The sequence below is a fragment of the Harpegnathos saltator genome, unplaced genomic scaffold (assembly GCF_003227715.2).
Source record: "Harpegnathos saltator strain DR-91 unplaced genomic scaffold, Hsal_v8.6 scaffold19, whole genome shotgun sequence".
Lineage (NCBI taxonomy): Eukaryota > Metazoa > Arthropoda > Insecta > Hymenoptera > Formicidae > Harpegnathos > Harpegnathos saltator.
The window spans coordinates 342,229-357,041 of record NW_020229972.1 but is presented as its reverse complement, the minus strand read 5'-3'; the positions used below and the strand labels follow the sequence as shown (position 1 = coordinate 357,041).

General features: G+C 34.6%; 1 protein-coding gene across 6 annotated transcripts in view; it reads left to right on the top strand.

Annotated features, from left to right (window-relative positions):
- LOC105188136 (phospholipid scramblase 2) overlaps positions 1-14,813 on the top strand; it is a 134,624-nt gene that overhangs the window by 57,206 nt on the left and 62,605 nt on the right. For all 6 annotated transcript variants that reach the window (XM_025297856.1, XM_025297852.1, XM_025297853.1 and 3 more), the window contains one exon: positions 7,659-7,879. In XM_025297856.1, coding sequence (XP_025153641.1) covers positions 7,738-7,879 — 142 coding nt within the window. In that variant the 5' untranslated portion in view covers positions 7,659-7,737. The remainder of the gene's footprint in view (positions 1-7,658; positions 7,880-14,813) is intronic.

Below are 14,813 nucleotides of genomic sequence, written 5' to 3'. Positions count from 1 at the left end.
AAAATGCTATGTAAATCATGAAACAAACCTTAAATCTCCTAAGGATAAACTTAAGATAACCTTAAATGTAACTTTTTGTGTGGCATATTTTTTCTGTCTGACGAATTTTTATGAAATCTTGGACTTTTTTAAGTCGCTGATTATAAATCTGAAATTAGATTTCAGATTTATAATTAGATTTAGATTAGAAAAAAATTCACAATGACAAATCCAATACAATTGCTAAATAAGGATAAATTAATGTAAATTTGAATAAATATATTAGGGGTATATAAGGATGTAAAAGTTTTTATCGTTTCTAAGGCAATGTTTTTTACTAATATTATTATAAATGACATAGTATTTTTAATCAAAATATTTCAGCATTATTTAGTATTTTTTGCCATCTTTCAGGCAAAGGATGGATAAAAGAAATCTTTGTTCTTAGAATGAATGAAGTTATCAATGAATTGTTGCACTTCTTCAACATTGTGAAATCTTATATCAGAAAAACTATGCTGCATAGAATGAAAATCCGATGGGACAATATCTAGAGAATATGCCGGGTATGATAGGACTTCCCATTGCAATTCCATTAAAGTTTCCCGGGTCGTCAATGCAACACGGGGCCTGGCATTGTCGTGCAGATGTCACATTGTTTTGCCTTGTCGCAAAATATGGTCATTTCTCGATAATTGCTCATTCAACTATCTCAATTGTCGACTGATTAATTCCACGATGATAGTCTAAAATGATTTTGATAACTCATAATAGCATTCTTGTTCCACTAGATACATTAGTCATAGGAGGACCTTATGACAATGCGTATTTCGTTTTGGCTATGAATGTAGAAGGTCCTCCGGGATTTACCCGCAATCTTTTGCGGTTGGAATTATTATAAATATTTACAACTGTCATGCTATCTAAATATCTACAACTGTGTAGCAATAAATCTACTTTTCGTCTCCGGTCATAATTCGATACAAAAAGAACTTGGGTTTGTGTCTATTGAGTAGCAAAAGGCAAATGGTGACTCGACTGGCAATAGTATTCTCGGATAATTCATGGGGAATCCATTTTCCTTCTTTCAGAATTTTTCCCATCTCAAACAAGCATCGAATTATAGTTCTCTCATTAATATATACACTTTTTCGCAAGTTCTATATTCGATTGAGTCAAATCATCTTGCAATAATGCTTTCAAATTATCCGAACTCGTCTCTTGCAGTCGCCCGGCATTCTTCGCGTCTTTCAAGTCAAAATCGCCACTTTTAAAGCATCGCAACCATTCACGACATAAATTTTCAGTTATCGTTCCCGCAGCACAAGTTTCGCAAATGATTCTGGTTGTTTCGGCAACTGTTTTGTGCTGATGAAATAACAAAAAACGTATAATGACGAATATGCGTCTTATCGACTTTCATCTTCATACGAATTAAAAATGTTTGTCATTGAATATAATCAAGTTGATTAATATTGATATAATCTAACAAAATGCGTGGTAATTTTCATGTAAATAATTCATAATCTATATGTGAACGATAGAAACTTTCGCATACCCTTAATAAATTAAGTACACGATATAAAGGTTTTTCAAATCGTTAATTACTATTGTATTTTGTCACATTTACAAAATTCATTCAAATAACTTATTTATAAAAAGATCTAGCGTGCAAAAAATTCTGGAAAATATATATAAAATAAAATTTGGTATGTGAAGAATATTTAATAAAATTTTTAACTTCTAATTTTAAATATTTTTTCAAGAAATTAAATGTTTTAATAGCTTTCAATTTTTATTTGTTTATAAATAATTAAAAATAAATAATCGGATAGAAAATCACGGGCAACATGTAAAGTAAGTATTAATATATTAGGTTGTTTGGAAAGTTCGTTTCACAAATTTTCTATATAAATTCGGAGCGCACTATTTTTGCACAAATTTTTCTATTGAAGCAAATATGTACCGTTTTGTTCAACGACCTTAGTCCATCTTTCAAGAAGTTGCATAATGCTCTAAAATGAAAGTTTCTTATTGGTGAAGAATTGATAGAGGTGACTTTTGAGAACTTCCAAAAACTCGAATTTCTTATTCCGAAAAAAATTTTTCGACAAGAGAAATAGATAGTAGTTAGATGGGACAAAAAGAATATGGAGGGTGAGGAAAAACATCTTATTCGAAATCTAAGCTTCTTACAGATAAACATTGCGATGTGAGGTCTGGCGTTATCATGGTGGAAGACAACTCCACGCCTGTTGACCAGTCGAGAGCACTTTCGTACGATGGCAGCTTTTAGTCGTCCAGCTGAAGGCTGTATTTCGCCACATTGACGATTTCGTTTGACTGAAGAAATTCGTATTACTTAAAATCCTACCAAATGCTCAGAACCTTTTTGTGAAGCCCCTGCTTGGCCATTGTTTACGTAAACGCGCCACTGGTTCTCCGCGATTTTTTACCAATTATTGGGTTGACCAATAAGTCCGTGCGGTTTTCTCGATAGATAGCTTCAAGGCGCTCTGCTAAGCTTTATCTTCAGTCGAAAATCTTGAAAACGTATAGTCATTAACAGATGACATTTCAACATGCATTTAAAAAATATATGTAAATATTGCTTGTGTATCTTGTGTGTTTTACGTCATCTGAAAATGGATAACCAGAACGAACATTTTCGGCATATTATGCTTTTTTATTTTAAAAAAAAGCAAAAACGCAGCGCAAACCTGTAAAAAGATTTGTGCAATATATAGTGAGGACGCTGTAAAAGAATGCGTGTGCCAAAAGTAGTTTGCGAGATTTCGTTGCGGAGATTTTTCCGTCAAAGACAAACCACGCTTAGGCCGACTAATGAGATCGATAGCGACAAATTGAAGGTGGTAATCGACACCAATCTACACTATACGATGCGGGAAATTGCAGACATTCTCCAAATATCGAAAACGAGCGTGAAAAATTATCTGCATCAACTTGGTTATGTTAACCGTCTCGATGTTTGGGTTCCGCACGAACTGAACGAAGCTTATTTAATCCAACGCATTTCCATCAGCGATTCACTTGGAAAACGTGAGAGAAGCGATCCATTTCTGAAGTGTATAGTAACGCGACGAAAAATGGATCGTCTACAATAACATCAAACGCAAAAAATCGTGGGGGTAGCGCAGCGAATCACCACAAACCACTTCGAAGGTAGGGCTTCACCCGAGCAAGATCATGCTCTCAATTTGGTAGGATTGGAAGGGTGTTATGTTCCACGAGCTACTTCCGAAGAACAGAACGATCAATTCATATGTGTACTGTAGTCAGCTGGATAAATTGAATGCAGCGACCCACGAGAAGCGTCCAAAATTGGTGAATCATAGAGGCGTCGTCTTTCACCATGACAATGCTAGACCGCTCTCTACAAACCCGGTAAAAATTATTGGCGCCAGGCTGGGATGTCTTACCACATCTTCCATATTCTCCAGACATTGCTCCTTCGGATTGCCATCTGTTTCGCTCCCGTCAAATTCCTTGAATGGAAAGTACTTTGTTTGTGAGGAAGCTGTCAAACGACACTTGGAACAATTTTTTGCCCAGAAAGACAGGAAGTTTTTTGAACGAGGAATTATGAAACTGCCCGAAAGATGGCAAAAGATAGTAGATAACAACGGCCAATATATAATTGATTAAAGTTATTACCTTCTATAAAAATAATCATCGATCATTTATAAGTAAAAAACCCCACGAACTTATTGGCCAACCCAATACATTATTGTATACGATCCAACTTTCATCGTTTGTTCTGATCGTCTTAAAAAATGGTTTTATGGTGCTGTTGAAGCAGCATATCGCAGATGTTCACACGTTCCACCAACTGCTATTCACTCATTTCGTTAGTACCCAGACATCCAGTCGAATTGAGGACCCCAGCTTCTTTAGGTAGTCATGCGCAATAAAGATGGACTTGTGTAAAATGTCGTAAAGTTTTTTAACGGATACTTGTGGATTTTCGCGCATAAAGTCCTCAAAAGACGTTTCGTCGACCTTCTGAGGCCGTCCAGAGCGAGTTTAATCTTCCACGTTGAAATCGCCAGCCTCGAATCTTCGATATTATTTCCGAACTGTTTAACCCATTAACACCTGAAAGCTCGAAAATTTCTGTTCATTTTTGAGCTTCATTCTCATTCATAGAAAGAAGAAGAATTTATGACAAAACAGTGTTTTCTACTAAAATCGGGTCTGCTCTTTCTGATTCCGCCATTAAAAATTGGTTTATACCAACCAGAAAAAATATGACCGATTTTTATCCAAAAACACGAAAAAATAGATAAACGATTTTTTTCAAATAATTTTTTCGAGTCGAAGCAGCATGCGAATTTAAATCTCGAGTCAACCAAGAATACATAAAATAATTATACTTTCAAAACGTATTTTTTTGTTTCATCTGACGATATGGCGGTTCCAAAATGACGGTTAGAAAGAGAAAAATATTGAAATATCGGGATCTTCAATATTTCAATTTAATTCGCATAATTATTCCGTTTCAAACCTCTTGCAACGATATATTTGTCATCAATGATAAATTTTTATGCAAATCAATAATTACGATATGGCAGATTCAAGATGGCGGCCATAAAAAAGTTTTTTAGGCTGCATATACAGTATGTAATATTAATAAATTAATAATTTCTATCTAAGTTTGCAAGATGTAGCAATATAGCATTTAACGAATAGCAACTTTTAATTTCGCCGATCATATTAACAGAGTCCGATGAAAATCAACTCGTTAACTCATATATACAGGATGTTCCATAATTCAGTACGAGGAATTCGTGAAGATATGAAACGGATTAAAACAAACATAAAAGTTCCATACCGTTTTGCGATATTCTCAATAGTTATCGAGTTATTAATTACAGAAATCTGACGAGTGAGCGCGCACCGAGATGCATGATTAGAGAAACGTTGCAGCCACTCTGGCCAGAGCACAGTCCAGTTGATCCAGCAACTGTCATACGTGCAGCGGGGCACGTTATCCTTCTCGTGAGACAACAGTTGCTAGAAGCCATGTTACAGTCTGAGAACAGCTCAAACGCTCCTCTCCTATCATCTCATTGCGCGCTCATTCATCCAACTTCAATTATTAATAATAATTGATATAATTATTGCGAATATTGCAAAACGATATGGAACTTTTTTGTTCACTTTAATCCGTTCTACACTCCTACGAACTATGGCACAATTGCTCTGAAACACATATATGTATGCGCATGTGCGTACGCGCATATAAAGGGTTTTTCAATAAGGGCGGGTCGATGTTGCAATGGAATAAAACAAACTGTGTGTGAGGTATTAACGGAATTCTTTTTTTATTTGAAAGGCCCATGTATGCCATTATGTGTGGAATATAACATCGTTCAAATGTCCGCCGCGGCTTCTCACGGTGGCACGGTTCCGAGTGGTCCAATTTTCAATGATTCTGCCGCATAGATCCGGCTGAATTTGAGCGATGGCCTGGGTTATGTTGACTTTAAGGGCATCGGTCGATTGCGGCTTATTGGCATAGACCTGCGACTTCAGAAAATCCCACAAGAAAAAGTCTAGCGGGGTCAAATCGCACGATCTAGGTGGCCAATTCACGTCACCTCTGCGAGAGATAACCATACCCTCAAATCGACATTCGCAGAATGTCCATCGTGGCGCCCGCTGTGTGACACGTAGCGCCGTCCTGCTGGAACCACATGTCATCCACGTCCATATCGTTCAATTTGGGCCAAAAGAAATTGGTTATCATCGTTCTGTAGCGCTCGCCATTGACGGTGATGGCCTCACCGTCGTTTTCGAAAAAGTACGGACCAATGACGCCGCCGGCCCAAAATCCGCACCAAACAATAACTTTTTGTGGATGCATTGCTACCTGTTGAACCTCGTGTGGGTTGGCGTCGTGCCATATACGGCAATTATGCTTGTTAACATAGCCATTCATAAAAAAATGCGCTTCGTCGCTAAAGATGATTTTTCGGCCAAAATTGGGGTCCTCTTCCAAATGCTCCGAAGCCCAGTCAGCAAACAAACGGCGTTGTCTATGATCATTAATTTTGAGCTCCTGGGTCAGTTGGATCTTGGGTTGGAACAGGTGCAGGCCCAAGTCCCGACGCAAAATTCGCCAAGTTGAAGTCTGCGAAAGGCCGAGTTCTTGTGCACGGCGAGGAATTGACTGCCTCGGGTTCTCCTGCACACTTTTACTTACTGCGGCGATGTTCTCGGCCGATCTGGCGTTCCTTTGACGTACGGGTATTGGCTGATCGTTTACCGAACCGGTCGTCTCGAATTTGGCCACCAAACGTTGGAGAGTCGACTTTGAAGGGCCACCGCGTCTGCCGTACAATGGGCGCAACGCGCACAACGTTTGCACTAACAAACATTTTGATAATAAAGTTTTATCATTTGAACGTGCTGCTTAATCGTGTAACTTGTCATGGTGATTTGGCATCAGTGACTGAATAATAAACAACAGGTTAGACAGACGCCGCCAAAACAACATGGCCGCCACAGGCTGCCAATATCGACCCGCACCAATTGAAAAATCTTGTACATATTACATACATATTCATATACAGGATGTATAAAAAGTACCTGAACGGTGAAATATCACAAAAACTGAGCATTTTAGAAAAAAATGTTTCAAATAAAAATTGTAAGGTTTCAAAAGGTCTATTTATTGACATTATGAATTTGACCTTGAGTGGCACCGCCAAGGTCAGGACAAGGACACCTTGAATTTTTTAAATGGAACTTCCTACTTTTTATTGTATATTCTTGTAGCCCTTCTTCAGACCTTTTCAAAACATAATTTTTCTACTTTGAGTAAGCCGTTTCGAAGTTATCGAGCTTTTTATGATAAGATGTTCAGCCAACCAAGGCAAGATCAAAGAAGTATCTAGCCAGTTAAGGCAAGATGATTATAAAGGAAAACTAGCAATTGAAAGCGCGATTAAAATATCAAATGCTCAAATTGTTCACCATTCATTGTTTGACAATGCGCTAATCGATGATAAAAACCTGAAACAGCATTTTCTAAGAAAAATCATCTATCTGTTCTGTATGAAACAACGCGTATCATGTACAAGTAATGTGTTCTACTTCAAGTCAAATTCATTGCAATTGATTTGAAATGATTCGAAGGTGAATTTTAGTGCTATTATAAATTTAGTACATTAATGTTACTTTTTAATATTATAATTTTATTTTTAATATTTTAATATTACATGTATCTGAAATACAAGTCACGAAATTGCTTCAGCTGCTGGCTGGACATCTTATCATAAAAAGCTCGATAATTTCGAAACGGCTTACTCAAAGTAGAAAACATTATAGTGCTTTGAAGGGTCTAAAGAAGGGCTATAAGAATATGCAATAAAAGTAGGGGGGGGGTCCCATTTAAAAAATTCAAGATGACCTTGTCCTGACCTTGGCGACACCATTCGAGGTCAAACTCATAATGTTAGTAAATAGATCTTTTGAAACCCTAGCATTTTTACTTGAAACATTTTTTTCTAAAATGCTTAGTTTTTATGATATTTCACCGTCCCGATAATTTTTATACACTCTGTCTATGCACACGCGCACATACGCACGCACACACACACACATACACACACACACACACGTACTTATATAACGAGACGATCTTGTTTGTCCAGTTCTGGACAGATTGGAATCGACTGATCCAACTGCCGGCTCGTTTTATTCGGAAGTGAACGAGTACCAGGCTGAAGAAGAATGAGCAACCCCTACGCCGCGATATATCCGCCAGCGGGTGCGGCCCATCTCGAAACGCAACCGATCGCTACGGCACCGCCACCTGGCATGTTCCCGATGCCACAGTCGCAGCCTCATCCAAACGCAGTTGTAATGCCTCAAGGTAAAGGAATATCTATTGTAGAACGCGTCTATTCTGTATCCTACGCTTGACACACAAAGAATTGAGACTGCTTGTCTGTTTTGAAACGGTTAAAGGAAATGCTGTCTATAATCTTAACAGCAGATTCAACGTATCCGGCTGCAGCTGGCACGCTAACGTTATTCTCAGAGAAGAATATTGACAATATAATTATTAGTTTTCAGTCTTGATTTGCGCACTCGTACGAGCTGCTATTACAAAGTTGGAATTAAGATTGGGAAGTGAGCGGCTAATTTTAAAATGTATTCTCACTTATAAACATGCATGTGTATTGAGCGTCACGTTTATGTCTTAACATTTATTTACTATAAAGAGCAATTAAAAATATTAAAATAAAGTAAAATGTACCATGATGAAGTGAAAATATGAAACGTAACAATATACAGGGTGTCCCATTTTAAATATCTCGAAAAATATGGAAGATACGGAAAAATATTTCAGACAAAAGTTACATGGTTTTAAGAGAGACAAAACAACCATATCAGTTTGTTTACAGATAACGTCACTTTCGAGATATTCATTGATCGTTACTTTTCTTAAATGAAAATCCCAATTTTTTATTATATCATCTTTTTCTATCAATTAATTTGAACAACTTTTGTCTGAAACATTTTTTATTTGACTAATATTTTTTTAGATATTTAAAGAAAACCTGGTAACTTTTTCAATATTTAACACATTGACTGCCACGGAATTTTTTACGATTCCGGTCTAAAGAGCCAATTTGATTTAATCATGTTATATTATTAAAAACTTTAATAATAGTACCTAATAATAATCAAAAAGCTTAAAAAATGTTTTTTTTTTAAAACATTTTTTTTCTCTTTCCTGAGGCCATCTATTCATATTTACACTGTTATGCTACGAGTTTCCTCGTAGCTGTACAAATATGACAAGTAAGTAAGTAAGTAAGTAATGAAGGGACGAGATAACTCGTAGTTAGGCGTCCTGGGCAAGTAAATAAACTACGAGATATCTCGTAGTTGGCAGTCAACGTGTTAACTTACAATATCTCGCTAACATATTGTCGAAAGAAAAAATGATACTAGACTTTTATTCTATTTAGTCTCAAGAATATATTGTTATTGCAATACAATAGCATCCTGATTTTGTTAATTTGATGATTTTGAAATTTTCGAAAGTCGATAAGTTAACAAAATTTAGAGCACTATTGTAACAATATATTCTTGAGATCAAAAAGAGTAAAAAAATCTAGTACTATTTTTCCTTCCGACAAATAGTTAGCGAGATATCGTAAGTTAAATATTGAAAAAGTTACCAAGTTTTCCTTAAATATCTCAAAAAATATTAAGTAAAAAAATGTTTCAGACAAAAATTATTCAAATTGGTAGAAAAATGGTGTAATAAGAAATTGGGGTTTCTATTTAAGAAAAGTAATGATCAGTGAATATCTCGAAAATGACCCCATCTGTAAACAAATTGATATAGTTTTATTTTATGTCCCCCTTGAAACCATATAACTTTTGTCTAAAATTTTTCCGTATCTTTCATATTTTTCGAGATATTTGCCTGGGGGATTAAAAATGGGACACTCTGTATATGGATGTCACAAAATATTAAGAGAGTAAAATATAAAAACATGTATAAAATATTCAAGCATTAGATATGATTTATATTTAATGTAGTAATTATAATTTACATTAAAATAAAAGGTAGAGTATCAATGCATAATTTATTCAGCATTCTAAGACAGATGTCTCTCGAGCAGATCAATATGTATATGTAGGTAAAATCTATTTATAGACACTATATATAGAAAAAGATCCGTTGAGACGATTCGATTCAAGTTAAGCAAACTTAATTTCAGAGTTTTATATGAAAAAGCAATTGCCCTACATCTTTTATTCTTCAAATTTTCATATTCTTCACAGCTCTTTGTGTAAAACAAACTCAAATTTTAATTCAATAAGGCACAAACGCAAAGTTAATCCAGTACATTATTGATTATATTTATTTTAAAAAATGTTATAAAAAAGTAAGGACCAAGAAAATAATATTATGGGATGTTATATTTTAACTTCCCAAAAACTATTTCATTGCATGGAAAAAAATATTCAGGAAAAATTATTAATGCAAGTTTGTATAAAAAATGTTACTTTTCAATATCTTTAAAAAAAATAATGAAATCAAAAAGTTGCGCCAACTAATAATACGAAAATATGTTGTACAAGACATGAAAAACGAAGCAATGAAAGCAAATAAAATTAAAAATAATAAAACAATGAAAAATATAATTAAGATTTAGACGAAAACACTTGGCGTACCTAGGATGCATTAAAACAAAAGTTGTAATAGATTTAACATTTCAATCTTCTAATAATTGCGTTGATACATTTTATAATTATATAATGGCAATCTATATTTCTAAACGTTAATATTGAATGTGCTAATACTATTTATATATTTGATGGTTTATAATATCTGGGTACGCCAAATGTTTTTGTCTAAATCTTAATTATATTTTTCATTGTTTTATTATTTTTAATTTTATTTGTTTTCGTTGCTTCATGTTTTTCATGTCTTGCACAACATATTTTCGCATTATTAGTTGGCGCAACTTTTTGATTTCATTACTCTTTTTTTTAAAGATATTAAAAAGTAAAATTTTTTGTACAAACTTTGCATGAATAATTTTTCCTGAATATTTTTTTCCGTGCAATGAAATAGTTTTTGGGAAGTTAAAATATAACATCCCATAATATTATTTTCTTGATCCTTATTTTTTTATAACATTTTTTAAAATTTTTTTTTGCGGAACAAATGCTGGAACGCGTATAGTTGGCGTTTTTTTTCTTTTCTTTTTTTAAATAATTTTGTTTGGATTTCACATCTTTTTTTACATACATTTGAATTATTTTAAATAGTACTGAGTTGGTAACATTTTCATCAAATATTGAAGATTCTTTTCTTGACAGTTTGATGTCGCTTATCTCATGCACATGTATTCTATATATTACAGTATATTCTCAAGTTCAACACAAAATGTTCAGTTATATTTATTACTTTTAATCAAGAAATATAACTCTGTTACTGTTATCGTTACATTTAAAGTGATTAACATTTGTACTAAAAAATTACAGACAAAAAATTACTTATCTTCTAACGTAAGCAGCACTAACTACGCAGTGGTCACTCATTGTTTAAAAATTTGCTATCACCATTACTAATTTTATAAAAACTACTTGTTATGACTCTGATAATTTAAAGAGTAATGAATTGTTATAGAAAGCATTGAGTTGACATGGATCTGTCAAGATAATGATCTTCAAAACTTGATAAAAACAATACCAACTCAGTACTTTCTATAATAATTCATTACTCTTTGAATTATCAGAGTAATAATGAGTAGTTTTTGTAGAATTAATAATGGTGATAAGTTTCTCAATAAACAATGAGTGACCACTTTGTAGTGCTGTTATGTTGGAAGGTTAAAAGTAATTTTTATCTATAATTTTTTAATACAGATATTAATTACTTTAAATGCAACGATAACAGTAACAGAGTTATATTTCTAGGATAATAGTAATAAATATAACTGCAGCTTTTATATTAAACTTAAAAATACATGTACATGAGATATGCATTATCGAACTGTCAAGAAAAGGATTTTCAAAACTTGATGAAAACATTACCAAGTCAGTACTTTTTATAATAATTCATTATTGTTTAAATTATCAGAGTGGTACAAGTAGTTTTCGAGTAATGAATTATTATAAAAGGTATTGCGTAGGTAACCCTTTTATCAAGTTTTAAAGATTTTTTTCTTAACAGTTCGATGCGTATCTCATGCACATGTTTTCTACATATATTCTTAAGTTTAACACAAAGAATTCAGTTATATTTATTAGTATTACCGTCCTGTTACTGTTACAATTGCATTTACACTGATTAATAAAAAATAACTTTTAACCTTCTAACGTAACAGTACTACGCAGTGTGTACTCATTGTTTATTGAAAAACTTGCTATCACCATTACTAATTCTACAAAAGCTACTTGTTATCACTCTGATAATTTAAAGAATAATGAATTACTATAGAAAGTACTGAATTGACATAGATCTATTAAGATAATGATCTTTAAAATTTGATAAAAACGATACCAACTCACTTTTTTCTATAATAATTCATTACTCCTTAAATTACCAGAATAATAGCAAGTAGTTCTTGCAAAATTAATAATGGTGATAGCAAGTTTTTCAATAAACAATCAGTAACCACTGCATAATGCTGTTACATTAGAAGGTTAATAAAAGTAAATTTTTGTCTGTAATATTTTAGTACAGATATTAATTACTATAAATGCAAATGTAACAGTAATTTATATATTTCATGGATAATCGGAATAAATATAACTCATACTATTATGATTAACTTGTGAATATATTTGCATAAGCGACATCAAACTGTTAAGATAAGTTAGGTTATAAGCATTGACATATGCACAGGCCTAGCACTAAAGCTTAAGGCCATCACACGTAGAAAAATTTTAATCGTAACCGTAAGGTTGTAAGAAAACTGACCAATCATAGTCGATTATTATAATGTCACAAGAGAAAGGATCGACTATGATTGGTCAGTTTTCTTACAACCTTACGGTTACGGTTAAAATTTTTCTACGTGTGATGGCCTTTAAACTCCATGGGTGCATTCAGTACTACAACCGCTCACTGAGCGCTCAATGAGCTTTTACATTTGATTGGTATATTCTTTTAGATTAAAAAATATACACCAATCAGATACAAGAGCTCACTTAGCGCTCAGTGAGCGGTTGTAGTACTGAATGCACCCTATGGTTGCGTTCTGATATTCACTGCCAGTACTGAAATTCTATAGTATATGTGACACAAACTATGTATCTTCAGTACTGGCAGTGAATTTCGGAACGCAGCCTATGTATGCGGTAGAGCTTCGGCAAATACTGCGGTGACCAATCAGGAAACAGGCACAGGTCCGTTGCAGCAAGCTCCGGCATGCGCCTGTCTTCTGATTGGTCACTGCAGCATTTGCCGAAATTCTACGGCATACATGGGCTGCGTTCCGATATTCACTGCCAGTACTGAAAATACATAGTTTGTGTCACAAATACTATAGATTTTTAGTGCTAGCAGTGAATATCGGAACGCAGCCATGGAGTCTAAGCTTAAGCGATAAATTTTTCACAGTCGCCATCTATAGTAGTCTGATGGAACTGAACATTTTGACGACGAATTTTCGGATGTGATAGTTTTTCACGATTTCGTACTTTGAACTAAAATATTTCGACTTAAAATGCACGTAGGACAAAAGTAAAGACAATTTTGTTATGTAAGTCGACCCCAAGGAATCCATTGAGCTTATTTAGAACTCGATCAGATTAGCCGTTTGGGTGGTACAATAATCTTGCCTCCGATCAACCAAGTACTTCGCGTAAATATAACCGACGTTTAATTGAAGATAAAGAGAAAAGAGAAGACCCGGCCGGTTTCGCGGTCCGTGCGCGTCGCGTCGCTCTCGCGTGCACTTGGCGCGAGACACTGGCCGCGTTCAGTAGAACAAAGTGATCAGAGAGCGCTTAGTGATTATTGTCTGTAATTGGAGCATTCTTTTAGATTCTTCATAGACCCAGAAATATTTACCAATCAGGAGCGAGATTCAGTGGTAAATTTAGTAATGTTGTCCAACTGTTGAGTCTGCTGAACGCGGCCACTGCCGTGTCTCTTGATTGTTTAATTTATATTTAGTTTTACAAATATACTAAAAATAGAATTATTCGCATCATATAGTTGGATAAATTTTTTCGTAGTTGAAAGAAATAAAGTAGTTAAGAAATGTTTATATCATACATATAATTATGTTTAGTTAACTTAATTAATTATAGTCAAATAGTTTTGTTAATTTTATCGTAATTAAACTTTTTATCAAATTTTTACGTCAGATTGGTTTAATTCAATTTTTATTCAATTTGTCTCGATTGTAGTTTTGCATTATAAGATTATTATTGGGGACTTGAATAAGTTCTCGCTGTTTCCCGAAAGATGGTATTATCTTAGCCTTTTTGCATCAGGCACACTACAGCCAACTTCATCGTGAAACTCCATCATTAGACTCGATGTGACAGTATATGTTATTCCGCCGAAGCGTAAACAACATATTTTTTCATAGCGTTAAACATGTCGAATTTTGTGCCAAAAAAGAATATTTGCGGGGAATTTTACTGCATTACTTTTTCCAAAAAAAATCTGCAGCTGAAGCACATAGAATTCTTGTGGAGACTTACGGCGACCATGCTCTGTCGGAAACAACATGCAGAGATTGGTTTAGACGCTTTAAAAATAATGATTTTGATGTTGAAGATAAAGAACGCTCTGGCGCACTGAAAAAGTTTGAAGACGAAGAATTGGAAGCATTACTCGATGAAGGCCCATGTCAGACGCAAATTGAACTTGCAAAATCATTAGGAGTTGATCACACAACAGTTGCCAAACGTTTAAAAGCATTAGGAATTATTCAAAAGCAAGCAAATTGGGTGCCGTACGAATTGAAACTGAGAAACGTCGAACGGTGTTTCTTCACGTGTGAACAGCTGCTCTAACGGCAGAAAAGGAAAGGTTTTTTGCATCGTATCGTGACTGGCGGTGAAAAGTGGATATACTACGATAACCCGAAACGTAGAAAATCCTGGGGTAAGCCCGGCCATGCATCAACATCGACGGCGAAGCCGAATATCCATGGTTCCAAGCTCATGCTCTGTATTTGATGGGATCAGCTAGATGTAGTATATTATGAGCTCCTCAAACCCAACGAAACCATCACGGGAAATCGCTATCAACTACAATTGATGCGTTTGAGCCGAGCATTGAAGGAAAACCGGCCGCAATACGAGGAGAGACACGA